We start from the raw sequence: 27,402 nt of genomic DNA on the forward strand, positions 1-27,402 counted from the left end.
AAAGTGAGATAATGCCATTAACAAATTTTGAATATGAAAGATACCAAAAAGGAAGTAAATTTAAATGGAAGGCAGATGGAATAAAATATCTTGGAATAGCAACTGACAATAACTTGCAAAATCTGAACAAACTAAATTATGTCCCTCTTCTTGGGAAGATAGCCTACAGAAATGGAGAGACTTACTGATTACTTTGGTTGGAAGGGTTAACTGTGTCAAAATGAAAGTGATACCAAGACTGCAATTCCTTTTTTTCAGTTGCTGTCCATTTCTTTTTAGTAGCTTAAAAACTTTTTTTAAACAACCATATTAGTCAGTTCCGATGGAATAATAAGGTACCAAGTATTGCATTGGAAAAACTGATGTGGGACTATGGGCTGGGAGGACTTAGGCTTCCAGATTTCAAAAAATATTACCTGGCTGCACAGGCTGGATTTCTCGCAGCCACCTTCACTGTAGACAATCCCCTATCTTTGATTCAAATGGGAATCTACTCAATGGAGGAGGGGAGGAAGCGAAAGACTTTATCTCTGAATGGAGTTTCAAATCACTAAAGAAAAAGACAGATAACACCTTTCAAATACATATGATTAGAAAGGATATACAAGAAATTAATTAATGTATTGTGAAAAAATAGGGATATTAATAAAAGGACCATTGTGTAAGAATGTGTTATTGCCTATGCACATGAGCAATAGAATATTAAATTTGTGGTATGACAAAAATATAAGATATATTAAGGACTTTTACATGGAAGGAACTCTTATATCCTTTGAACAATTAAATACAGAGTGGCCAATGGGGCCTTCTGTTTTCTCCAGCTTGGATTGTTCTCAAGAGAAAGATGGGGACCAACGTTGACCCCACCTGAAATTAGTGAAACTGAATGAATGATTGGGATGGGCAATGCACCAAAATTTATAACAAAAGTGTACTATGCTCTCCAAAACGAAAGTGCAAAACCAGGGTTGCAGGGGTCAAGGGAATGATGGGAGTCGGACTGGGGTGTGGTGATTTCGGTTAGATTGGTGTAAGGATGGCATGACATCAATTATAAATGCAGGATACGGACTGGTTCAGTATAATTTTTTTCACCAATTGTATCTTGCCCCACAAAAGTTACACCGATCAAAAGCCAAAATTTCAGATGTGGGACTGAGACAGGAAACTTTTTCACATACCAATTGGTCTTAATTTTAAAAAATTGGCAATAAATTGCAGAAAGATTAACCAGGATTACAGGAGCAGCCTTCATGGGCGACCCAGAGTTGTATCTATTAGGAAATTTCATGGAAATCAGTGACAAATTGACCAAATAGCAAATCTCATTTATAAAAAGAGCACTGGCAGTCGCAATCATTTGGAAGTCCGACTCCCCTCTACTTATAGTACAGTGGTCTGCGGAAATGAACAGCTGGATACCTATGGAAAGAATCCCGTATAAATTAAAGAATAAATATACTTTTGTAAATGTCTGACAGCCATATCTGAACCACATAGGGGCCCAGATACAATAATAAAAAGGGAAAAAAGGTATAAAAGTGTATGTATGTGTGTATATTTCCACAACAGTACTCGATATACTTAAAATATATGTAAGATCTGTGATGGTGAATGGAGCTTTATGTATGGGAGGGAGAGACTTTTTGTTTTGTTTGTAAGAAGTTTAATATATTGTATATTTACAATTTCACTGTTTTAAAAAAAAATGAGAAAAAATCAATAAAAATTGAAACTCATTTAATTTTAGCTTGGGATGAAGAATAAAATTGTTAGCCCTTCCAAAATTTTTTTTAAAACACTGACTATCCTCCCCTTAATTATGCATCTCCTGTGCAAATATAATGTTGGCCTGTAGCCTTTTAAACACAGTAAAAACTTTTTTTCTGTTTAATTGGATTATTCAGGTCATTCAAATTCCACGATACTAAATTAAAAACCTTGTCATTCATTATGTTTGAAAACTGCGCAAGTCTATAAACAGCACAATATATATTGAGCAAGAGAAACCCACATCCAAAGGGAGGTTTATAGACCATGGAGAAAACCAAGCAACGAAGCACTTAAACTGGTAAGGTTGGAATTCCAAGGCAGTCCGAAGGAAAAAACCTAATCTACTTATCCCTCCCCAACTATATTCTATAGTAGAATAGCAAGCTAACTAGCATCCTGACCCCCATTGGCTCCAGTTGGCTAAGCTCCAAAATACAAAAAAAATAAATTCCCAATATAATGTAGTCAAAACAAGCTGGAATTACAAACGATGTTCTGTCTGAAAGCCAGTTAATGTACATCATCCATTTAACCTAAAAAGAATGTAGTGTTGAAAACAATAGGATATCTTGGATATCCTCAGGAGAAGAATACTAACTAAAAAAGATATTAAGAATACTAACTAAAAAAGATATTAAGAAAACAAATTATACATTGATCCAAATAAAATGCTTTAAATCAAATTATTAACCAGTTCACATCATCCAAACTTAACAGGGTGTTCGTTCCTCTCAAGTCATCGTTAAGTTCATCAAAGGTAAAGTCCCTGGAGTCAAGTTAAACTATTCATATTAAATGTGAAATAGAAGGTTACTGATCCAAGAATTTCCATGTGTCTCCCACTGAACAAAACCACTTAAGAGGACCACCTTTCAGTACAATTCTCAAACATGTTGGAAACTATAGGAAACTTCAAAACTCCTGTTTTTACAGTTCTGCCATCATTGGTTTATACTGTCCTCTCTCAGTAATAATTTCGGGGTAGAGATCCTCCATGATGCAGAATTCAAATTTCGTGTATTTAAGCTTCTTCTGTTGTCGTGTTTCACGATTATAATTTTCTTGGTCTGAAAGTAATGCAGGCACAGAATCATTGGTCAAGGTTTTAACTCTGGTGAAGGTTTCAATCTTGAAGCCTGATGCACTCTATCCAAGATAGGAGGCTTCTGTAGTACAAGTCCCCCAAATACCTTGAACAAAAAATTTGATAAGAATTTAATTAAGTCACTAGATTCTGTATATTCAGGCAAACCAATAATATGTAGATTCAGTCTGCAACTGTAACTATTCAAATCAATTACTTTGTTTAAACTTGTCAAGTTGTGTAGTGGAAGTTGGTCTGCTCCAAAGAATCTAACCTTTGATCATGCTCAACTGCACCCTCCTCCAGTGTAGAGATTTGACCATTATGAGTCTCAATTCTAATTCAGGGCAGCCAGTTGGCTTTCAAAACCTCTAATTGTCAATTATAGACTTAATAATCTTTCATTCAGTTTGGAATGCATCTTCTTGAGAAGTTTCCACTGTTAATGGAGTTTCTTTAGGATTTTCCTTAGGCTTTCCATTTTTCTTTCTGTTTTTCCTGTTTTTAACTTCCTTACAAATTTTTCTACTTTTGAGTGATGCCATTGTAAATAAAATGAAATATTGTTAGAGAGAGCGTCAGTCTAATGAAAAAATTAAACTTTGGAGTCTGTTAGAAAAAGGGAAAAAAAGGTCAGAGCAATTGCTCTATTTAGTGCAAGCAAGAGACTCCTTATCCTATTTTCTGCAAATTGATGCTTAATTATGAAAAGGGGGCTATGGGCGCATAGTTTGATATTCTTCATCGCACATATCCTCTTGTGCCTTATTCAAGTCATGGTACCTTACCACTTTCTTTTGAGCCCTGGCTATTGGAGCAAGGTTAATAGTAGACATATTGCAATTAATAATTGTTTGGCAACACTTTTTGCCAATAGCACAGCAGAGAAAAACAAATCTTCACTGCAATCAGTATCTGTGTGTGGGCCGGGTCCCAAGGCCTGAAAACCAAAGTCACAAAGTACCCCACCATTTCTCTGAAGTGTGTACCTATAGCTTGATAGCCTGTTCCCTTAGATATGAAGCTAATTCTTTACCAAGCAGACGAGGCCTGAAAATATTGTAGGTTTGTCATCCTACCAATGTACGTAATATGTGTTATCAAGCCTTTCATCAAGGTCTCAAGCCTGAAGCATTGGTTATGTATTTTTATCTTTGCTACATAACAGCCCTTAAGGCTAGAGCTGGATGAGGTCCTCACCCGAGAAGAGACATATAAGGCAATTGAACAACTGAAAAGTGGCAAAGCAGCAGGTATGGATGGAATCCCCCCCAGAGGTCTGGAAGGCTGACAGCAAAACTCTGCATGCCAAACTGCATGTTTTTTTCAAGGAAAGTTGCCTCAGGACCTTCGTGATGCCATCATCATCACCCTGTACAAAAACAAAGGCGAGAAATCAGACTGCTCAAACTACAGGGGAATCACGCTGCTCTCCATTGCAGGCAAAATCTTCGCTAGGATTCTCCTAAATAGAATGATACCTAGTGTCGCCGAAAATGTTCTCCCAGAATCACAGTGCGGCTTTCGCGCAAACAGAGGAACTACTGACATGGTCTTTGCCCTCAGACAGCTCCAAGAAGAGTGCAGAGAACAAAACAAAGGACTCTACATCACCTTTGTTGACCTCACCAAAGCCTTCGACACCGTGAGTAGGAAAGGGCTTCGGCAAATACTAGAGCGCCTCGGATGCCCCCCAAATTTCCTCAACATGGTTATCCAACTGCACGAAAACCAACAAGGTCGGGTCAGATACAGCAATGAGCTCTCTGAACCCTTCTCCATTAACAATGGTGTGAAGCAAGGCTGCGTTCTCGCACCAACCCTCTTTTCAATCTTCTTCAGCATGATGCTGAAACAAGCCATGAAAGACCTCAAAAATGAAGACGCTGTTTACATCCGGTACCGCACGGATGGCAGTCTCTTCAATCTGAGGCGCCTGCAAGCTCACACCAAGACACAAGAGCAACTTGTCCGTGAACTACTCTTTGCAGACGATGCCGCTTTAGTTGCTCATTCAGAGCCAGCTCTTCAGCGCTTGACGTCTTGTTTTGCGGAAACTGCCAAAATGTTTGGCCTGGAAGTCAGCCTGAAGAAAACTGAGGTCCTCCATCAGCCAGCTCCCCACCATGACTACCAGCCCCCCCACATCTCCATCGGGCACACAGAACTCAAACCGGTCAACCAGATTACTAAGTTTTGTGCCTGTTGTTAAAGGTCATCCTATCAAAATAGGATGAGGGGTATGTCCTGCATTTTTATTTTTCTGATGCCTTAGAGCACACATGTCAAACTCAGGCCCGCGGGCCAAATTTGGCCCGTGATATAATTATATTTGGCCCGCAAGATCATATCAAATATGTATTAGAGCTAGCCCGCTGGCCGCCGCGCCAGTATAGCGCATGCACAGCTAATACTACAAATCCCAGAATGCTTTGCAAATGAGTTGGCATCAGCCCGCTAATTGCCCCCACCTCCTCTGTTTACTTTCATTAGCATCTGCGACCTGTCGCCCAACTCACATGTAATAAACCCCTTACGAAAAATGGCCAAACGAAAGACAGAAAACAGGACCTTTCGAGACAGGTGGGAGGGAAACTCTGACCCTACAGTTTGATGAGAGGAAAAGATGCCAAGTATCTGGTTTAGACCCAGGTGCATCAGAGTAAATCACAGTGTAGCAAGCTAAGCTTGGATTCATATTTTCTTTGGTTAACTTTGGACTGTTCATAATTGAAAGATTGGATTTTCATTGAAGCAAGTTGTTATTTTTTTGACTTGTTGGCTTGTGAAAAAAAAAACATTTAAAAGGAGCTTAAAGGCTATAGAGAAATATTATTTATTGAATATTTTATTTCTCATTTGTTAATGCTTCTTCTGGAAAGAGTTTAACCAAAACTATTATTAAACATTTATTTTAATAAGAAGTAGTTTAACATTACATATGTTGAAAGAAGAGAAAACATGCAGATGTTGTTGAAAATTTTCAATAAATATTTAGTTTGGCCCACGACCTAGTCCAGGTTTTTAATTTTGCCCCTCTGTGAATTTGAGTTTGACACCCCTGCCTTAGAGCATGGAAGGCCAAACTCGCTTAATGTAAGAGCCGCATATTATAAACATCAGATGCAAAACATGAAAAAAATTACATACGTTTTACTCTTAAATGCATATTTTGTTTTTAAAAAATTTGTAAATATTAAGAAATACATGTACATAATATCTATTCATGTATGTAGTTTTTAAACTAATTTGTATTAGTTTCAATATTCAAAAAGAACACTTGTGCATACCAAATATTTTCAAAATCCTGACTGATTTTCAGTGAAAATCTGCTCAAGGAAGCAGTGGTTTTTCAAACTTTTCCCAAGGCCCCACTTTAATTTTTCAAAAAAAAACATACACTCACCATTAGTGGAAAAAAGTTATATATTCTTAAGACATTTTAATTAAATCATTTACTGCAAGTATATTTCAAGCGATCCCTCCCTTTAGGGATATTCCAGGCACTGTTCCCTTTCAGCTAGGGCAGTTTCTTATAAATATCGGGCACTATTCCCTTTCTGTTAGAACAGTTGCTATGGAGTTCAATTTCCATTTTTTCAGATACTGTTTTAATAGGAATCTTGCTGCCAAAAGAAAAAGATGGAGACTATGAGATTCTCTTGGAGTTTATTAACAAAATCATGGAGAGTGCAGTAGCCTTCACTGCCAGCAGAACTCTAACATCTACCTCTACAAGCATTTATTTTTATATAGAGAGCTTTTGCAGAAGTTATGATTACATTATTTAATCAAGAACTTTGCAAACTACATCCAGACCTTGACTACTGTTGTTTTTAATAAAACTTTAGTTCTTTCTAATGGTAAGAAAAAATATCATCATTAACCACTGTTAACATGCTTGACTACCATCACACTACAACTTAGCTTCCAAACCACATGTTTCACTGAACACAACTAGCCAGGTCCAAAATGGGCTGTTTGCCAACTATGTTAGTGTCAACATCTTTGCATGTTGTAGAAATTAGACCCAGTGACAATGGAAAAACTAGCATAGTTGTCTGTCTAGGTTGTTGGGCTCTTATTTTGAAGATGATTGTTGCCCATCACTTTGCTGCAAGTATTAACTTGTGGATTATCTGCCATCAAATGTAAAGTTGTGACAAAGAAAGTAATACAGTAGAAATGCTCTTCAGAGTTTGCTGAGAATATAGAGCTTGGTATTACAGGGAGCAGATGAATAATATAAAATGTACCTTGAGGGAATACCAGATGAATCTTGAGGGAGAAGAGTTACACTGACAGGTAAGAATCAAATATTTATCAATATCCCTTTCCAATGGATATTGTCTATTTTAAAAGTGATGTGCATTAAAGTTCATTTTCTAAAGATCTACATGGGAAAGAATAATATAACCTATTATCTTTGATCAAACATGGAGAAGACAAAGAGTACCTGGTGCACAAGGGTGGCACGGTTAGTGTAGAGGTTAGTACAAAGCTGTTATAGTGCCAGCTTTCACGACCGGGGTTTGAATCCCACGCTGAAAGTAAGGTGCTTACAAGTTCTCCCCATGTCTGCATAGGTTTTCCCTAGCGACTCTGGTCGTCTTCCACCTTTCAAAATGTTCCAGGGTTGTAGGTTAATTGGGTGACACGGGGCCTTAGGATGAAAGGGCCTGTTACTGTGGTGTATGTCTAAATTTAAAAAATAAATTTAAAAAGTCTGCCTTAATTATGGGATAGAAATTGAATGCCTCTAGAATTAAATTATATCATTTATATCATTCAAATTAAATTATATCATTTGTGACCTGGTGCCTAGGTGGATCAGATAAAATATTGGTACCAGATTTCCTTGCATTAGGGAAATTAGTGACTATATTTTTTATTAATTGTCTAGCAGCTTGTGGTAAGCATGTTTTTCTCCTTTACTAGCTTGTTAGCTTCCAGATGCAAGGAATGAAATTGCACAATTTGCCATAATTACTTTAAAGCAATCCAGACTGCTAATAAGACGGTCACTCTTTTTTTAGGTATCTGGAGAAAAATGACAAAGATGCTGTTCCTTTGAACAATAGTTTCTTGCTATTTTAGAAAAACCAAATGATTCAGCACTGTTTCCTCACTACTGGAGTGAAAAAGGATCCTTTTTTTTAGTTAGTTGAGACATTATTTTCTTCATGTAGTTCCTCGTAACTATTTACTAGTTGTTTGATTTTGTTTTAAGATTTCTCTTTGATGTATTAAGTGAGAAGAATAGTTTGTGATACAATATCTGCTGATCAACTTCAGGCACAACTCTTAAGTTCAAATTATTTTTTTGAACTCCTTTGAATGCAAGGACAAAGTTGTCTTTGCTTTGTTCATGATCAGGTTCATAAAAGAGTTTGATTCATTTTTACCTACATGTATGCAAATTGATAACCTGAATGCATGAATTATGATGCATGGATCCATTTGATGTAGCTGAGTAATTCATGTTGATCATATATTGAGTTACATGTATCATACATTGTTAACGTTCACTCACCTCAAAGAGTCCCTTTAAAAATGCCGGGGGTCAAAGAGGTCAATGCAGTATAATATTGTCAATACATCATGCTAAGGACAGGCCAAGGTAACGTTTTCTGTTTATTTTAAAAATTGATGAATTTTAGAATTTGGCTTGAATACTAAATTTAATAGAATGACATATTTATAATGAAATAACTATTATGTATTTATTTTTCAGAAACAATCTCGTAGTGCAAAACGGCGATTGTATGGAAATTTTGCAAATGGTCTACCTAATAATATAATGGTACCGGTATGGGAAGCCACAACAATTACAATAAAGCAGTAAGTCTCAGAACTTTAAAGTGAGAAAAATAATCTGGAAATAAATAAATTGTTTAAGTGTAGGCAATGTTATGTTTACATTTTATATTTCAATTATACATTATATTTGGAAGGCATGTGCAAACTTTTATGCTTCATGTTGGAACAGCAATTGTATTTCACACATCTGTGTGTGTGAGATATTCTGGAGTTTGAATCCTGCTAGTCCTCTGCTTCATCCAGGGCTAGGACATATGTGCCTTGAAGGATGTCTGAAGTTGGGTGGTTGTGTTTGGGATCATGGATAAGTAAAAATCCTTAGAAGAATTTATTTTCTGGATTTCATAATGACATACAGATTAGACTTGTTGCCTTTCATTTATGTCGAAGTAGGTTTTACATACCTTGTGAAAGCCTGCATCTATCGGAATTGTTCCAGCCATCAGTGACTACATATGCACAACGTAATATCTCACACTTTCTAAATATTTTAAATGATATCAAATTGGATGATAATATGACTGCATCAAATTGAAGGAGGACATTAATAAACTTTGTGAAATGGTCAAAAGTTCCAATATAGCACCTTTGGGAAGGAAGAATGATAATGTCAATCATTATTTGGAAAATGGAAGTCCAAATGGAGATGAGGCACAAAGGAATCCCTGTGTACTAGTGAACCTATCGCAAAAGGTCTTACTATTTTGAAAACGTAATCTGATAGGCTTACTTCTCAAAGGATAAAACTACTTGCAGTACATTTGGATTCGAATGCACTTGAAATACTGCATTCAGTTCTGATTGCCATATTATATTGATGTAGGACAGGGGTAGGGCAACCTTTGGCCCGCCGGCCAGATCAAAATTTATCCGGCCTGCAACCCAATCTGTTCACCCGATCACCTTCAGCCACTCCAATATACACCATTTGCTGCACTAAACTGTCAACCTTTGTTATCGGTGGCCCCGGAGAGTGTGCGCATGGATTAAACATCCTTTCAGCAAAGGAAATACTTTGTGGCTTTATAAATGATGCCTGTTTTTCCTTCAGGGTTGTGAATCAGGCAGTAAAATGACTACGTTCATGCAGAATGTTCACTGACGTCTCTCCACATCGTTATAACCAGGAAATCTATCATCAACTGAATCATTTTCTGCTCCTGGAAAAATAACTCACTTAGGCCTGAGAAAAACTGTGCGTCAGTGGCCACCTGCTCTCAGGCCACCTGCTCTCAGGCCACTCACCCACCGGTGAATGTGGAGCCAGGCAAAGCTTTCAGATGGACCTTAAAGCACCCCCTCCCCTCCCCTGAGGAGTGTTGCTACCCCCCTCTCCTTGCTCCCCTGTCCTGCATTTCCAGATTTGAAGATTCCTTCCTTGACATGAAATGCATCATCATATTCTATTTATCTATTTATTCATTCATCCATCTATTTATTTATTAATTTCATTTATGCAGCCCACTGTTCAACCACTGGCACACCATCCAGCCCAAGCATGGTAAAAGATTGCCCACCCCTGATGTAAAAGAATGGAGAAGAAATTCTCTTTAAAAAATAAAAAGAGCTACATAATTGAAACCTTTACAATGTTTTGGGGGTTTGGAGAGAATGCTTCCACATTGGGACGGTGGGAGGGGGTTGGTGGGAGAAACCTAGATGGAGGTCATCAATGTAAGATGCTCAGCAAGAAATTCAGAAGGGAATTCTTTACCCATTGAGTGGTAGACAAGTATGTGAGGATGAAGGGAATAGAGGATTACTCTGCCAGATTTGGATGAGGAAAGGAAGCTTAAATTGAGCATTAACACTACATAGACTGATTAGTTCAAATGGACTATTTCTGTGATGTTCCAATATTCTGCAACTTAATGGTTCAGCACCTGACTCTCAGGTTGCTGTTTCTCACGCTCTCTCTGAACCCAGTAATACCCCATATCTTGTATTCCTTCAAATCTGCTGGAGCACTGGTTCATGTGCATCTTTGAAACAACAAAAGAGGAAAATCTATTATGCTAATGTCCAATGTTGAGAAGAAAATGTGAATTAAAGAGTGTTGAAGATATCCAATAGTTTGCAAATTCTGCATATGTGGTACCAGCAATGTTCCAAGTGTGATGGATTAATAGAAATTTAATGTATATTTTTGTAAATTAGTTTCTGCCCCCCCCCCCCCCCCTGCCGCCGATGCCTTTGTGCATGTGTGTCAAATATATGTAGGCACCAGAACCAATTTTGAAATCTAGATGAATTACAGTGCATGCCAGAACTTAGCGCAGTATTTATAACTGCATTTTAATATTCCTCATAAATGTAGAAAAATTAAGTTGATTGCTTGGAATAGTCACTAGACCTGAATGTCATGGAAACATATATTTCTCATCTTTATCTTGTATAGTTTTGACAGTTATAATAAAAGCTATGCAAATACTCAATCATGTTTAATCTAATGCTTCTTTCATCTGAATGTTGACTTACCACTCACTAAGTGCTGTCTCCTGTATCAGTTAGGTCTTTCCTATTTATTTGTCAGCTAAATGCAAGATAACTAAGCTTTTATTGATGTAAAACTTCCATTTTTGAGGTTGTTGAGAAAGGTCATAGAAGGATTTGAGGACCAGACTGGAAAATATAATATATTAAAAGTTTGGGTTTGGTCTTCCAGTGTAGGTCAGCACAAAGACCTTTCAGTAGTGGTGCACTGAGTTAAGGATACAACAGGCAGTGGAAGTAAGTTAATATATTGAATATGATATAAGTTTTGACTTGTATTTATTTAAATAACATTTAAATATGGTTGAGTAATAGTTTAGTTGGTGAGGATAGATTGATTTTTGGCCACAAGTAGAGTTTATTGAATATTTCTTATTCAATATAAGACCAATTAGCAAACAATCTGCTTTTTCACTGAGTGGGCCCCAACTCGCATTTTATTTCTCCAGGAAACTGTTGCCAGATAATTAGCCAGGTGCAGTGCTATGCCTTTCTGATTTTATCTTTATGTTCTAACCACCAAAATGTTTTGAAAGCTGGTTAAGTACCAACTGTCAAATAGACTGAATGCCTTTGTTACAGATCACTGAAAAATTGCTTAAAAATGTAAAATTACTTTTTTAAAAAGTGTACTTATTATAAATACGTCTGATTTCAGAATTAACTCAAATAAAAGAGGAAAGTACCTACTTTTAACCATAGCAATTTTCATTAGACTTGTGTTTCACACTTTTACCAACTAAGTGCTGGAAGCTGTGAGCAGATTAACATCCAGCAATGGAATGTGTTTCTCCCATTGACTAGGTATTCTGGACTTGTGTTTACTTAAAATTCCTAAACTTCCCATTCATGTCGGGTAAAAAAAAATTAAGTTGTTTTGAGCAGAACTATTGAGATAACTGTAAGGCCAAAGTAATTTATGATGATTATATAACTGAAACTGAGAGAGTTGTGTGTTATAGCCATAAACTAAAAGTTGGCATATAACCAAGGAAAATGAGGTCAAAGATAAAATTTGGGTATGCTTTTGGACTTGGTGGGGGAGGGGGGGGTGGGGATGAGAATATTTGGAGGCATCCAGAGTTGAGAAAAGGTAGGTAATAGGAGTTTTGGAAGAGCAGCTGAATATATGATTAATCACACTCAAAAGAGCTCATTGATTAAAAACTGGGTATAGTCTTATACTGAAGGGAAGAAGCTGTGATGTAGTGAGTAGAATAGGATTGGGTGAAGAAGAAATCCAAAGCAATAACAGAAAATGCTGTAAATACCCAACAGGTCAAAGAACATGTGTGGAAAGGGAAACAAAGGTCAATGACCATTCCTCTCTAAGTTTCATAACTTTCATCTATTTCTGATGAGGTATCATTGCCCTTAAATATTACCTTTACTTTTGAGTGTCTTCAGCATTTTTAATAAAATTTTAGGTGAGGAGAAGATTTGATTCAGCTGGTAGCCTTAACATTGTAATTTTAAATCCCGTCGCAAGCTAATTTTATTTCTTAAATTGATAATACTGTATATTGATTTATAATAAAAGAAAGTGATTAAACTAACAATAAGTTTTTGTGGTTTCATTTTGCTCACAGTCGAGAAGAGCATCACTCCCCATGGGTATTTCCAGATTGGATTCCTTTAACACAGGACTGGAGTTTTCTTTCTCAAAGGTATGAGCAAATTTGCTTTTTTTACCTGGAGGTTTTTGTCCATAAGGTAGCTACCAAATCAGAGTATAACTTGCAATGGGAGCCATTGCTGTCTCATTAATGAGTTTTGTTAATGTATATTTACTTACACATTCAAACTATTTCTGGGTTATAATATTTGATTTGGAAATGTATTAGGAGATGCTATATTCCTTCCAAAACCAATGTACAGTATAAATTTCCAAGGGTTGATGTCTAAAACTGAATCATCAATGGGATTTGGCAAGGTACTGCATAACTGAAATAAAACTTGTCAGTTTTAACCCATTTGAGATCATTGTGCATTCCACCACAAGTACTAGCATGTGTGCATGGGGTCCCCAGATTCTAGTCCTGATGTCGTTTCGATATTGAGGTAGATTGACTCCAAATTTTTTAAATTGTGCTTACATTGGTTTCTGTAAGGGTCTTGCAATTACTGATCTGTAGCAAGGAACACCTGGTCACATCGGAATAATCTTATTGTGAGAGAAGGAGCACGTGCAATAGTTTTGGCAAGCCCAAATCCACCTTTCTCCTACATTATTGGGCAGAAGCACGAGCATTTAAGGCACAATGCCTTGATTCTAACATCTAATGTATCATGCCTTGTATACCAAAATACCCTTCAGCTGAAATTCTATTGAATTTACTCTGAAGTTCATCCGAAGGATACGTCTCCTTTTTCAGTTTCCACGTGTAAATTAATTGTTTCACACTTGTCTTCAATCATAAATTCAAGGTTTTTTCACTATGATAGAAGTCAAATTCATTGTCATGTGATCGCACATGTACAACTTGATGAAACAGCGTTCTCCAGTCCTCGGTGCAAAACAAGCAGACACACAGCCAGTCATAACACACATACAGACAAACAATACATATGCAGGACAAGTATCAATTTATACATATAAATAAATATTGTTTTGTGAATATGATAGTCTTGGATGGTCAGTGTGAGGAGTTCCTTTGGTCATTCAGCATTCTCGCTGCCTGTGGGAAGAAGCTGTTCCTCAGCCTGGTGGTGCTGGCTCTGATACTCCTGCATCTTTCCTGACAGGAGCGGCTGAAAGATGCTGTGTGCAGGGTGGAAGGGGTCCTCAATGATTTTGTGCACTCTCTTCAGACTCTGATCCTGGTAGATCACATCAATGGCAGGGAAGGGGCACTCTGCAACTCTTATGGTCCTCTGATCCAAATCTCTATAGCAATCGTACCACACTGATGCAGCTGGCCAGGACGTTCTCAATAGAGCTCCTATAGAAGATTGACTTAATGGTGCCTGGTAGCCTTTGCCACTTCAATCTTCTCAGGAAGTGTAGTTGCAGTTGCATCTTCCTAACAAGTAAGGAGATGTGTGTCCATGATAGGTCACTAGTCAAGTAGACTCCAAGGAACATGGTGCTCTCCACTGCCAATTTATTGATGTGTAGTGGTGGGTGGGTGGTCGTTTCTGGTCCTGAAGACCACGATCATTGTCTTCGTCTTGTCCAAATTGAAACTCGAGTTGTTACTCTCGTGCCACATCATGATATTTTCCACCTCTTAGTTTGACTGATCATTGTTGCTGATGAGGCCAACTACTGTTGTATCATCTGCAAACTTGATGACACTGTTGGAGATGCATCTGGCAATGCAGTCTTGGGTCAGTAGGATGAACAGGAGTGGGCTGAGCACACAGCCCTGAGGTGTTCCTGTCTGCATTCAAATGTATATCCCATATTAAATATTAGTTATGCCAATTAGGAAGTATTTTATCTTGCAAATTCTCAAATTGAAATCACTGCAGGAATGTCATTTCTTAAATTACCCTGTCAAACCTCATGTATTTTGTATGTCTCAATGTAGTCATCTTTCATCCTTATAATTCTAGAGAATACAGAGCCACCCTGCTTTCTCTTTTAGGATTATTTCACTCACTCCAGGAATTAATCTGTGGAATTTCTGTTGTACTGCCCACTGCTCTACTCATTATACACCCATGACTGTGTTGCCAGGCACAATTCCAATGCAATCTCCCAAGTTTTCCAATGACACCACAGTTGTCGGTAGAATCACAAACGGCAATGAGAAAGCATATAGGAGGGAGATAGATCAACTCGTTGAATGGTGTAATGACGATAACCTTGCGCTCAATGTCAGCAAAACCAAGATGATGATTGTGGACTTCAGGAGGAAGTCAGGAGAACACAATCCAGTCCTCATCAAGGGCTCAGTTTTGGAGAGAGTCAAGAACTTCAAATACCTGGGGTTCAACATCTCTGAGGATTTGTCCTGGAGCCTCCATGTTGAGTTTCGAATGTGACAACCACCACCTTTACTTTCTTTTACATGTGGCGGTGTCTTAAGAAAGCAGCCTCTATCCTCAAAGACCCCCCACCTCCCCAGGCCATGCCTTCTTCAATCTGCTACCATCGGGAAAAAGGTACAGGAGCCTGAAGATGAGCACTTAACAGCCCAAGGACAGCTTTCTTCCCCACTGCCATCAGATTCCTGAATAATCAATGAACCAAAGACACTGCATCACTTTTTATGCACTTTTTTTAATACAGTAAAGTCTTAAGATAGTTATATGAATGTTTGCACCATGATGCTGTTGCAAAACACCGAATTTCATGACTTGTTCATGACAATAAATTCTGATTCTGTAAATGTATTTTTCTTTTAGTAGGTAGATCAGTTGGCTAGACAGTATTCAAAGTGCCTGCTCACCAGGGTCCTGTTTTCATTTCATGCTTATTTAAATTTAAAGGTATGGCACGGTAATAGACCCTGTACATGAGCCTGCACTGCCAAAATCTAACCTATATATCTTTGGAATATGGGAAGAACCTGGAGCACCCATAGAAAATTCATATGGATAATGGGAGAATGTACAAAATCCTTACAGCAGTTCGAACTTGGGTCCCTGGGGCTGTAATAGCATTGCACTAAATCGCTACACTAACAGTGCCACCTCCTTGTGGTTATTACCCTTGTATTAAATTCTTTGTGCAGTAAATACCAGTATGATGTTTGTCTTATTAATTGCATGCTGTCTTGTATATCCTTTCAGTGATTCATGTGCAAGGACAACTAAATTCCTCTGAATACTCTTGTGTTAATTGTTTAATTGTGTTAATTTATATTCTTATGTTTTTCTGTTTTTATTCCTCTAGATGGCATAAAAATTGTATTCAGTGACACTGTTTACTCATGGCTTACAGCATGTCTTCTTTCTTTTCCTTTAGTGAATCGGTAAAATATTTGCCCAGTGAAACACGTTCACCATTCTTTAAAGTTAAAAGGGAAGGTCTTCGAGAGGACCTCACAATTCAGAACCTTAGCAGGTAACTAAGATTTTCATGAAGTGAACAATTTAGATCTGCTGGAAAAACAAAATTTAAAAAAAAATCTTATTGATCATGATCCTTGTGTCTGGAAGATTGTTTTGAACTTCAAGCTACTTCACATATATTCACGTAATATGGTTGATGTTTGAGGATTTTTGCAACCCTCCCCTAAAACTCTTTGACCTTGGATGGAATGGAGGTCTATTAGTCTGTCAAGGTAACTTCACTAAAGGACTGGTATATTTTCAAGGAAAATGGTGCACATTGTTTCCCACACTTTGTTTCTGTTGAAAAGGGAAGTGAGATTAATGACTCATAATTTTCTCTTTTAAAGCTCAAAGATGCTTTCAAGTTGTTGAATAAAACGGAATTAAAATAAAATTAGCAAAATTGTTGGTGTTAGAGGTATCTGATAGAAGAAAACAGAATGATTTGATCACAATTTTACAGTTGCCTTATTGTATAGCTATTTATTTTGCAGATTCCAGTCATTACCTGCTCATACAGAACGCTGGGATGTAAACTTCTTTGTAGGTGGCCCAGTGTGGTGTCTAGAGTGGTGTCCTACCCCAGAGGGTTCAGCTGCCTGTCAATATGCAGCCATTTATTGCAACAAAGGAATGGACGATAGACATACACTAACGTGCCAGTATATAGAACCAACATTGCTTCAGATATGGCAACTGGGTGATCTTCAGCAGGAAAAATGGTAAGCAGTAAGCAACAAAATAATCCGACTTTTTAGATTGTGGTTAGAAGCAACAGCACAAAGCAAATAATTTTATTGCACTTCCAATTTATGGCAATTAAATAATGAGTGGTGCCGATGTGAGGAAGAATATTTCAATTAATTTGAAAAATGTCTAAGGTATTGGTTTGGTGACTCTTGAGGTACTGCATACATTTCTCACCAATAAGCCATCTTTAGAAGAATCAAATAATGGCAAAGTCATTGGTTATTAGATTGCTATGAAATTGCTTGTATTTTTTTTATTTTGAAAGAAGTAGAAGGGTCACTCTGGTGAAATAATGGAACATTCTTTAATTTTGAATGAAGTTCACAAATTCACCCAGACAGGTTGCTTGTTTTTAACAGAAATCATAGGCTTCTGCTGTGCAGTGAGAATTAAGTTTTAAAAAAAAATGTCAGTTTGGTTTGGATTTGTCAAGAGTGAATGTAACAAATCACATTTTTATTGGGGTATCAATAAGACGGCAACTACCAGAAGATGCTTTTACTGTTAAGTGAAAATTGCTTGATGATTTTGATTTTTTTTCCACATTTTAGGATATTACTATCGCTTCATAGACACCATTAGCTTTTTTCTTCCATTTAATTATAAACGAGCATAGATAAAAGATGGAAAGTAGCCATTCAATCTCCTGTGCCTGCTCTGCTGTTCAGTGTGATCATAACAGATCTTTTGCTTCAGAACCATTTTCATGGCACTGTTTTCTTTGGTTCTTGTAATATCTCAGTTCGCATAGCAATTAGAGCAACGCTGTTACATCGCCAGTGATCGGGGCCGGGGTTCAAATCCCACGCTGTGTGTAAGGAGTTTGTACGTTCTCCGTGTGTCTGCGTGGGTTTTCTCCGGGGGCTTCAGTTTCCTCCCGCTGTTCGAAATGTACCAGGGATGTAGGTTAATGGGATGGCATGGACTCATGGGCTGAAATAGCCTGTTACCATGCTGTAATTAATTAAAAGGATTTTAAAAAATGACTTTTTTGGCCTAAGCTTGTCCAGCTCTCTCTTGATGGAGGATCCCAAAACTTCACTACTCCTTATGTGAAGAAATTTCATCTTGTCTCTGTCCTAAAAGCCATTGCCTAAAATATTGTATTTCAAGCCCCTTGTTACCTTTGTGGGAGATGAAATTTTGCCCCTTTATATAAATGCAACATATGTATGCGATTCATTGGACTGGTTTTTGGGCAATGCCATTCTCTGTCTTGCTTTTCAAGGCCTCATTATTATAGGCAATGCTATGCAGATATGGGACATATCTGCTGCTGGAAATCCTGCATGATATGTTTGGCAAGTTGTCAGTGAGCCCCATTTTTTACAATAATAAATACTGATCAAAATCTGTTTGTGAAGTATTACAAGGGACTTTATGCAGTCAGGAGTTGCTTAGATCTTTTACTCAGTGGCAAATTAGTTGCCCTTCATTCTAGCAGGTAGGTGCACCCATATCAGTTTTAAATAGGTTACTCGACCCCTTTATGATATTGTATCCTATCAATGGGATCCACAGTAATGATTTGTGGTTTTACAGCTTTTGTGCTCTTTAATGTAAAATCTTTTAGTGAGATACTGTCATGGTACAGTTTCTAGAATATTGGGGAAATTCAACATCCAATCCTCAACTACTGTTTTAAAATTTTGTAGAAAGTGGAATTTAGTATCCAGTTTAATAACCTTGACATCTGGTTTTCTCATCCGCATTCTTGTCTCTTTCCAGGAAGTTAAAAACAATTGAAGACAAAATTAGATTTATTTTTGGAGGGGGAAGCAGGACTATGTCAGAAAGGACAAATTTATTTGTGGCTTTGAATTAAAAGCTATTTAAATAAATTGTTGTTAGTATATTTGTTAAAAACCAAAATAATCTCTGAATTAATAAAACAGGGGCAAAAGATGTGTATTTCTGGATAGAGAAGACCACTCTGTTCATCCACTTGGAATGACAGTCTTGTTGCCTTAACTGCATCTGGGAGTACATCGTAAAAGTTTCTAGGTTTCCTTCAAGAATTCAATCCCGTTTAATTCTTTTCTGTGATCCTTTGCACGTTCTTAAGGTTTAGTGTTGATCTATTATTATTTTTTTATGTCACTGGTAATGTTTGCAGATTCAAGATTGTGACTCTCATTTCTTCCTACAACACTGAAAATCCTCAGTGAGGCAGCGAGAGATTAAAAATATCTAAAAACTGTTGCCAGCTGGTTCAGAGGTTTTAAAAGGATGTTGCTGGGTACATTGTCTGGGCTGATGCTTTCTAAGAATACATCCTCCTGGAGTGTCATTTTACGTCAGCCTCAAACGGAGCACAGTCTCAAGAGGGCCTGTGGGAGTTGCAAGAGTGCATCATTTTTGAAGTAATCCTATCTTTTTGACCAGACTCTCTTAGACACCAAACAATGATGTGTTGTAATCTGATTTTCTTCACTTTTATTTCTCCAGAATGAACTTGCTAAAATATTCACCTTTGCATCTCATAACTGCTCCTTTTTAGACTTTATTGTTCAATTTTATTTGAAGGAACTATTTAACTGTGTAAGGGCCAATGCTTAATAAAGTATATTGTAACTTTTTTAATAGCCCTCAAATGAATGCTGCTTTAGCTTATGGTATTGCAACAGATTATGGATGCATCTGGGATATGAAGTGGTGTCCCAGTGGGACTTGGGAACTGCCAGAAACTAATAGAAAGGTAATCAACATGTTCAATTTTTTGTAAACATTTTTTGACAATTTTTAATTTTATTAAGAGGTTGTATTGAATTTTGAAATTGGTTTTGAGGTTCTACTTAGAATTTTGTGTTGTACGTAGATATGCATATTAAAATATTCAAAGGCTAAGCTAAACTTAACAAAGGTTAATGTAATATTGAGGAATAGCAGTGGGGGGGTGGGGGGTGGTGGAAGGTCGGATAGCAAGAAACGTGCTTGGAGAAGCCAATCCTAAATACATGTCTTGTTTGCAGTTCAAGATCATGCATATCTATGTCCACTGTTGTAATTATTACATTTCATTCATCCTACAACAGTTCTTTTGCAAAAAAATCACATTTGGCTGTTGAATATATTTAAATTTATTAGGAATTTCTATTGAGAATGAAAGTTATGCTGTCACATGAAATATCACTGTGCAGACCATACTCATCATCCAACAAAACTTTCACTGCCTGGACCTTTCAGAAGCAATTCTGCAGATTGCTTCCAGATTTGTGAAAGAATGCTGAATATCCTTGCAATACGGAGGGATCGTTCTTCCCAACAACTTCCTTTATTATTATCTGACTGTACATGTGCAATCAGACAAAATGATATTTTTCTGGACCACAGTGCACACATAATGAGTATATCATAATAATCATGTATATCATAAAGATATTATAAATAAATATAAGGACAAACAAACAAATAAATATATATTAATAATTTGCTCATTTCATTTACAAGAGACCCAAAGTTACAGGATTCCATTCATCAATTTCATAGCCTGCAGGAGAAAGCTGTTTCCTAGCCTGGCAGCCGATTTTGATGTTCATGTACCTGTGATGGTAGTAAGCCGAAGATATTTTATGGTAGGGGTTGTCAATAATTATTTGAACCCTATTTAAGCAATCCTCCCAGTAAGTGTCCTCAATTGAGAAATGGGAGATCCTAGTGACCTTCTCATCTGTTGTAATAATCCTCTGTATTGACCTCTGGTCTAATGCTTTGCAGCTAGCCAACAAGAGGTGGAACAATGTAGCACAAATACAAATGAAGGTATTTTGGCTAAACCATCTAACTTTTATTAATTCCACTTCTATCCTTCTAACTATTCCTCCTAACTCATTACCTTTTCTGCAATTGACCTTCATAGCTCTGCCCTTCATTTGATTACAATATTACCACAGTCATAGCAAAAAAAACTTATTGTTACAGCTAAATTTATATAATATTTGAATAAGTATATTAAAGCATTTTACTGCCCCTCGGAATATATCTGCAGTGAGAACAATTTGGCATTGTACTGCATTGTGGAGGCCACCATCTGCCTCCACTGGATGATCTTAAGGAGTTCTTAGACCTCAGGGTTTGCCTATATGCTGCAATCTCTTGGTGTGAACTTCAACAATTTGGCTAAGCTGGCAATGTGGTACTGATGAAGGCACAACCTGTGTCAATTTGTCGACAGATATTGTGCTTAAATTGTTTTATCTGAAATGCTTAAGAAGGCACACCAATAATATCAATATTTGTGTTCATGTCTTCCAAGGGGTGGTATCATCAAAATTCTAAGGAAGGAATTTTGTTTTCAAAGCATGAGGTATCGCATCTGCACAACAGATTAGAAAAGGATTTTGAGGAGAGAATGTCTGTACACTTTGTGTGTGTGTGTGTGTGTGTGTGTGTGTGTGTGTGTGTGTGTGTGTGTGTGTGTGTGTGTGTGTGTGTGTGTGTGTGTGTGTGTGTCCCTCAGAAGGATGGCATAAACTATTCTTACTAACCTTAGACTGTGGTGGGGGGAGAAAGATTCTCAACTCTACAGCACAGAGTAACACTTAACACTCCAAGAGGTTTCACTTCAAGCTCAATTACCTTCACCTGTGTTTCGCTCTCTCCCTCTTCCAAACCACCTCTTGCTCTTCTATTTTGCCTATTGGTTCCATCCGCCTTTCCAATACATTTCACCTACCAGATCCTCTTCTCCCCTTCCCCTTCTGGTTCCATCTTTCCTTCACCTCTTTCCTTGATGGCTCTTATTATCACCAAATCAGATTGCAGCAATGGTCGCTTTTTCTCTAATTTAACACACACTACCAACTGTTTCCACTTTCACCCTCCTGGCTCATATTTCTCTTCTCCCTTTTTCATTAATTTCCTTATGTCAATCATCTGCCTCTGTCTTGCATCTCCACCCCTTCCCCTCCTTATCTATCCATCATCTCTCGCCCCTTCCTGATTCACCAGTCCCCTATAAGGTACCTGTCTCTCTTCTCACATTGGCTAGCTCCCCTGTCCATGATCAGTCCTCAAACAGGGTCTTGACCCAAAGCAATAGCATTTCTTCCCCCCTCCCCCCCACTAATGCTGCTTGACCCACTTGGGTTCCTCCAGCATTTATTTGTATTACATTCCAGCATTGAGCCCATTACTAACTAAGAAGACATTTAAAAAATCACCACTGCTTGTTCCCAGTTTTATTTAGTTTGAGAAAATTAGAGGTTTTATTCCCTGTCAAGATTATCCAGAAAATGGTAGAAAAATAAATGAGAGCTTGAGCCTTGATTTGTAGAAGCTGCACAATAAATATGATAATGACAATGAACTTTCACCAGTCTTTAAGAACTAAACAATTCCTTTTGAAAAGTGTAGTTAACTGAGGTAATGGGGTGGGCAGTAATCAGCAAATTTCCACAAACAGCAATAAATTAAATTTTTAATCTATGCCAGTGGTCTTCAAACCTTTTCTTTCCAGTCCATTCCACTATAAGTAATCCCTATGCCATAGGTGCTCTGTGATGAGTAAGGGATTACTTAAAATGGTATGTGAGTGGAAAGAAGAAGTTTGAAAACCACTGATCTATACCAATTATGTTGATTCTGGATTATTTCAAGAGAATGCATGTGCTCTAGGAATAGTTCTATAAAATATTTTATGTGTATTTAAACCAAAAGGCAGCTATATTAATGTAATAATATATTCAAAAGACAACACTTTGACAAAGTAGCACTACCTCAGTACAAAAGCACCAGTGTTACTTTCACTCTCAAATCATGTGGTCCTGATGATATGCATCCAAGGGTTCTGAAGGAAATGGCAGAAGTTATAGTTGATGCATTGGTGGTCATATACCAAAATTCCTTGGATTCTGGGCAGGTCCCGGCAGACCGGAAGACAGCAAATGTCACGCCACTTTTTAAGAAGGGATGTAGGCAGAAGACTGGAAATTATCGGCCGATTAGCTTGACGTCTATAGTTGGAAAAATGCTTGAAGCCGTCATTAAAGATGAAGTAGTGAAACTTTGGAACGCAAGGGTTCAATCAGGTAGACTCAGCATGGTTTTAGAAAGAGAAGATCTTGTTTGACAAACTTGTTAGGATTCTTTGAGGATATAATGGGTGCAGTGGATAGAGGGGAACAGGTTGATGTTGTATATTTGGATTTCCAGAAAGCGTTTGATAAGGTGCTGCACAAGACTTATCAGTAAGTTGCAGGAAAGTGGAATCCGGGAAAGTATATTGGCATGGATCGAAAATTGGTTATCTGACAGGAGGCGGAGACTCGGGATAAGTGGGAGTTTTTCAGGTTGGCAGAGAGTGGTAAGTGGGGTGCTTCAGGGGTCGGTGCTAGGCCCACAACTGTTCATCATTTACATTGATGACTTGGAGGAGGGGACAAAATATGGTGTAGCCAAGTTTGTGGATGACACCAAATTGAGTGGAAGAGCAAATTGTAATGAGGATGTGGAGAGTCTGCAGAGGGATATAGTTAAGCTGGATGAGTGGGCAAAGGTCTGGCAGATGGTGTACAATGTTAGTAAGTGTGAGGTTATCCACTTTGGCAAGAAAAATAAAAGCTGAATATTATTTAAAGGGTGAAAAACTACAGCATGCTGTTGTACAGAGGGACTTGGGGGTGCTTGTGCATGAATCGCAAAAAGTTAGGTTGCAGGTGAAGCAGGTTATTAAGAAGGCAAATGGAACGTTGGCCTTCATTGCTAGAGGAATTGAATTCAAGAGTAGGGCGGTAATGTTGCAACTGTATAAGGTACTGGGGAGACCGCACCTGGAGTACTGTGTCTAGTTCTGGTCTCCATGTTTGAGGAAGGATATACTGGCTTTGGAGACGGTTCAGAGGAGGTTTACGAGGTTGATCCCTGGGATGAAGGGGTTGACTTATGATGACAGATTCAATCATCTAGGATTGTATTCGCTCGAATTCAGAAGAATGAGAGGAGATCTTATAGAAACATAGAGGATTATGAGGGGTATGGATAGGATAGATGTAGGAAGGTTTTTTGAGCTGGCCGGGGAAACTAAAACGAGAGGACACAGTCTCAAGATTCGGGGGAGTAGATTTAGGACAGAGATAAGGAAAAATAGTTTTTCCCAGAGAGTAATGAATGTTTGGAATTCTCTATCCAGGGAAGTGGTTGAGGCTGCTTCATTAAGTATATTTAAAATTTGGTTAGATAAATTTTTACATGATAGAGGAATTAGGGGATATGGGCAGAAGGCAGGTAGGTGGAGTTGGGTCATAAATTAGATCAGCCGTGATCTTATTGAATGGCGGAGCAGGCTCGATGGGCCATTTTTGGCCTACTCCTGTTCCTACTTCCTATGTTCCTATGTTTTGAAGGAGGAGTTGAATCTACACCTTTAGTACTGAGTAGCCAAATCTTTACCACAGGTAAAAAGTTAATTAAAGTTCATTAATAAAGTCTTAATTTCTTTTTATAGCATCCTCAGATGGCAAGACTTGGTATCTTAGCTGCTGCATTTTCCTCTGGGAAGGTTGTTGTCTACAGCTTGCCCCACCCAGAGTCCCTAAATATGTACAAAATCAAACTTTTGAAAGGTATGTGATCAGCAAAATCGCTTCTGGTTAACACTAGAAGTAGTCTTTATGTGTTCATAACTATGTATTTTTTTCCCACCACTGCAATGATGGAAAATTCTGAGGGAATTTCAAGAGTTGCATTTTTTACAGATCATGTATATGCACTGCATTTTAGAAGAGGTTAGAGAACTATAGATGAAAGACAATGAGAATGAAGCTCAAAATTGGTTTGATATCTGCAATAGAAATGGTTTCAGATTAATTGAGATTCCAGTTGCCACATCCATCCATATTTGAACTCTTCACCTTCACAGGTAATGTAAAAGTATGCCACCAGATGGCAGCAAATAACTTGTAACCTAGTAGAAAAATGGGTAAAAAGTGACTAAACAGCTTGTAACTATTTTTTTCATATTATATACTGTATTAAGATTAAAAACTGTAATGGTTTGTGTGATTATTAATGAAGAACGCTGCTTATAACCTCCAAACCTATGGTCCCTTGTGACTGGGGATAATGAGTTTTCAGTCATTGAAGGGAGATAAGGTGACCAGTTACTATTGGTGTTTAGGAGCATCATGAGAAAGAAATACTTGGAAGAAATAGAAGAGAATAATAATGAAGTTTGGGAGAGAACTTTGCTTAAAGGTCAGGTGTCACTTCAGAGTGTTGGTAGGCCCTTGGGAGACAGAGAAGGAATGAGATATAGAAAGTGAAGCAATGGGGATTCTGTGACTAGGGGAAGAGAAAAAGATACTGGACCTAAGGCCAGCCAGCAAGTGGAGAAGTGGTTGGGTGTGGGGCCTATCATTTCCTGCAGAGGGAGTGAGAGTGGATTAAAGAGATGCATGCATCTCAGAACTTCACTGTTGGTCGCTAATGAAAGATTGATCCCAGCGAGAGCTGCTATGGAATAAGGGGGCAGAGAATGGCCCATAGGGTAAGATTTTTGGTGTGGATAATTACTGCCGACACGGAGATCGCAATGTCATTGAAAAGGAATTGTAATGTTGGAAAAGAGGAATGTTGAAAGATCTGAGGTGGTAATTTGATGTTTTTTAAAAAAAAAAGGACACAACTTTCAAAGGACCCATCATAAAATTATATGACTTAAAAGAAGGGTATTTTGTGTCCATTATGTATGTGTCACCTCTGAAGGAAATTCCTACCATAGTCAGTGCTATTAGCTTAACTTTTCTTTTGTCAAATAGCATGATTAGAAGTGTTCAACCAGTTTAGAAGTGATTCAGAATTTAAACAATTGCCATTGGGAATATCCAACTGAGCAATGTAGTGCATAGTTTGTTTCCTACCCTGCAGCAATGCTTTCTGCTTTTCCCCTTTTTCTCTGGCCCAGTGAAAGCATCAGTCCAATCCTGTCTGAGCCTGATGTCTCATCAGAATAGTCACCAGGAAAGTATTCAGGACTGGAAGCCTTAGCTGATCCTTGTCCTGCTTCAGTCTAGGGACATGGAGACCAATTACAGCACACTGTATTGACCAGCTAAAATGAAATCATGGACAAAATTCAGGGGCACAATTCATTTATTCAGCATTTAAAGCATAAAAGGCTGCTGAAAATCTAAAATAAAAACTTGACAACATTGAGTAGTCCAAGCAGTATCTGTGGAGAAACAGAGTCAATATTTCAGGCTGATGATTGTCATTAGAACTTTCTAAACCAAACCGATTTAAAGTTGCCAACAAAGAGGGTGAGATAAAGGCTTATTGATGACAGATTAACTGCCTGTATCAGATTACTTTTTTTGCTTTATTTCTTTGAGATGATATTAAAATGAATTTCTGATCGGAGATGGGAGAAAAATATGAGAAGTCACAAAGTAATTTTCATGTGCCATTTAAAAGAACATAATGCTGATTTAAGTATTTAAGCTTTTCTAGAAGTCGCCTTCATTTAATGGAGAAAATTGACCCTATTCTAATGTTTTTTTTTTGCATCTGCTCTGTGTAAGTGAATGCCTTGCCCGTTCAATGTGTCTTCTAATGTAGAAAAATACTGACTTTTGAAATTATTATTAATGTAAGATTTAAGGTAAAGATTATTAATCATTACATTGGATTGAGTCAATGTTTCACTACTAGTTTTTATCTTTACATTTTTAAACATGAGCACTGCCACATCTGAGACTAATCTCAGCAAAACTATGACTACATAAATGTTGGCAGGTTTATCAGTTAATTATAAGTGTTAGATGAAGCATTTCTACATGTTGCCAGTTATCCACATGTTTCATAGGAATTTCAACAGGCACGCTGACAGCTCAAATCTCCCTCACCAACAGTCTCTTTGATCTACTATCTTTTGAATTGACAGGCTGCTTGTCTGGTGTCTAATTTTAGATGAGCAGCAGTTTCCTCCAATTAAAAATTAAACCTAACAAACAGCACACATTTGTGATTTGGGTGGGGAGGGGGGAATTGAAGCATCCAGGGGAAATGCATGCAGTCACAGGGAGAACATATAAACACCAGCCACTCGGCACCATCACACTCAAGATGTTGGAGCTTTGAGAAAGTAGTGCTATCTACTGTGATTCTTGAATATAAATCCAGATTCTTTTGTTTCAATGAGGTAGAGTTCTGAGGAACCATTTCGCCACTAAATTTCTGAGGCTGGACATATTTAAAATTTCAAAATCAGAAATTGATTTTTGTAATACATTGATTTTGGAATATATGAAGGAAACATGAGTAGGTCAGGATATAATTTAAATGAATAGTGAACTTGAACAAAGGACTCAATGGCTTACTCCTTGTGATGTTCAGCAGAGTTTTTTCCCCCAAAAATATTCTCATTTAAGCAACAAAGTGGTACCTCTTTTGTAATTGGTTAAAATTTTGAAACATCTGGAAAAACTGCTGAACAAATGCTTTCGAATGACAAATATCAGTAAAGTTTTCTTGCTTGATAT

General features: G+C 37.7%; 1 protein-coding gene and 1 long non-coding RNA gene across 2 annotated transcripts in view; one reads left to right on the forward strand and one right to left on the reverse strand.

Moving 5' to 3' along the window:
• The window catches only part of gtf3c2 (general transcription factor IIIC, polypeptide 2, beta), a 107,007-nt gene that overhangs the window by 22,923 nt on the left and 56,682 nt on the right, over window positions 1-27,402 (forward strand). The window contains exons 4-9 of the mRNA XM_069886577.1: window positions 8,592-8,698; window positions 12,760-12,837; window positions 16,086-16,184; window positions 16,669-16,896; window positions 19,511-19,622; window positions 24,369-24,486. Coding sequence (XP_069742678.1) covers window positions 8,592-8,698; window positions 12,760-12,837; window positions 16,086-16,184; window positions 16,669-16,896; window positions 19,511-19,622; window positions 24,369-24,486 — 742 coding nt within the window. The remainder of the gene's footprint in view (window positions 1-8,591; window positions 8,699-12,759; window positions 12,838-16,085; window positions 16,185-16,668; window positions 16,897-19,510; window positions 19,623-24,368; window positions 24,487-27,402) is intronic.
• The window catches only part of LOC138736688 (uncharacterized), a 44,825-nt gene continuing 43,431 nt past the window's right edge, over window positions 26,009-27,402 (reverse strand). Inside the window, exon 3 of the long non-coding RNA XR_011340506.1 lies at window positions 26,009-26,093. This is a non-coding gene — a long non-coding RNA (uncharacterized lncRNA). The remainder of the gene's footprint in view (window positions 26,094-27,402) is intronic.

Source organism: Narcine bancroftii, chromosome 6, assembly GCF_036971445.1.
Source record: "Narcine bancroftii isolate sNarBan1 chromosome 6, sNarBan1.hap1, whole genome shotgun sequence".
In the NCBI taxonomy this organism is placed as follows: Eukaryota; Metazoa; Chordata; class Chondrichthyes; order Torpediniformes; family Narcinidae; genus Narcine; species Narcine bancroftii.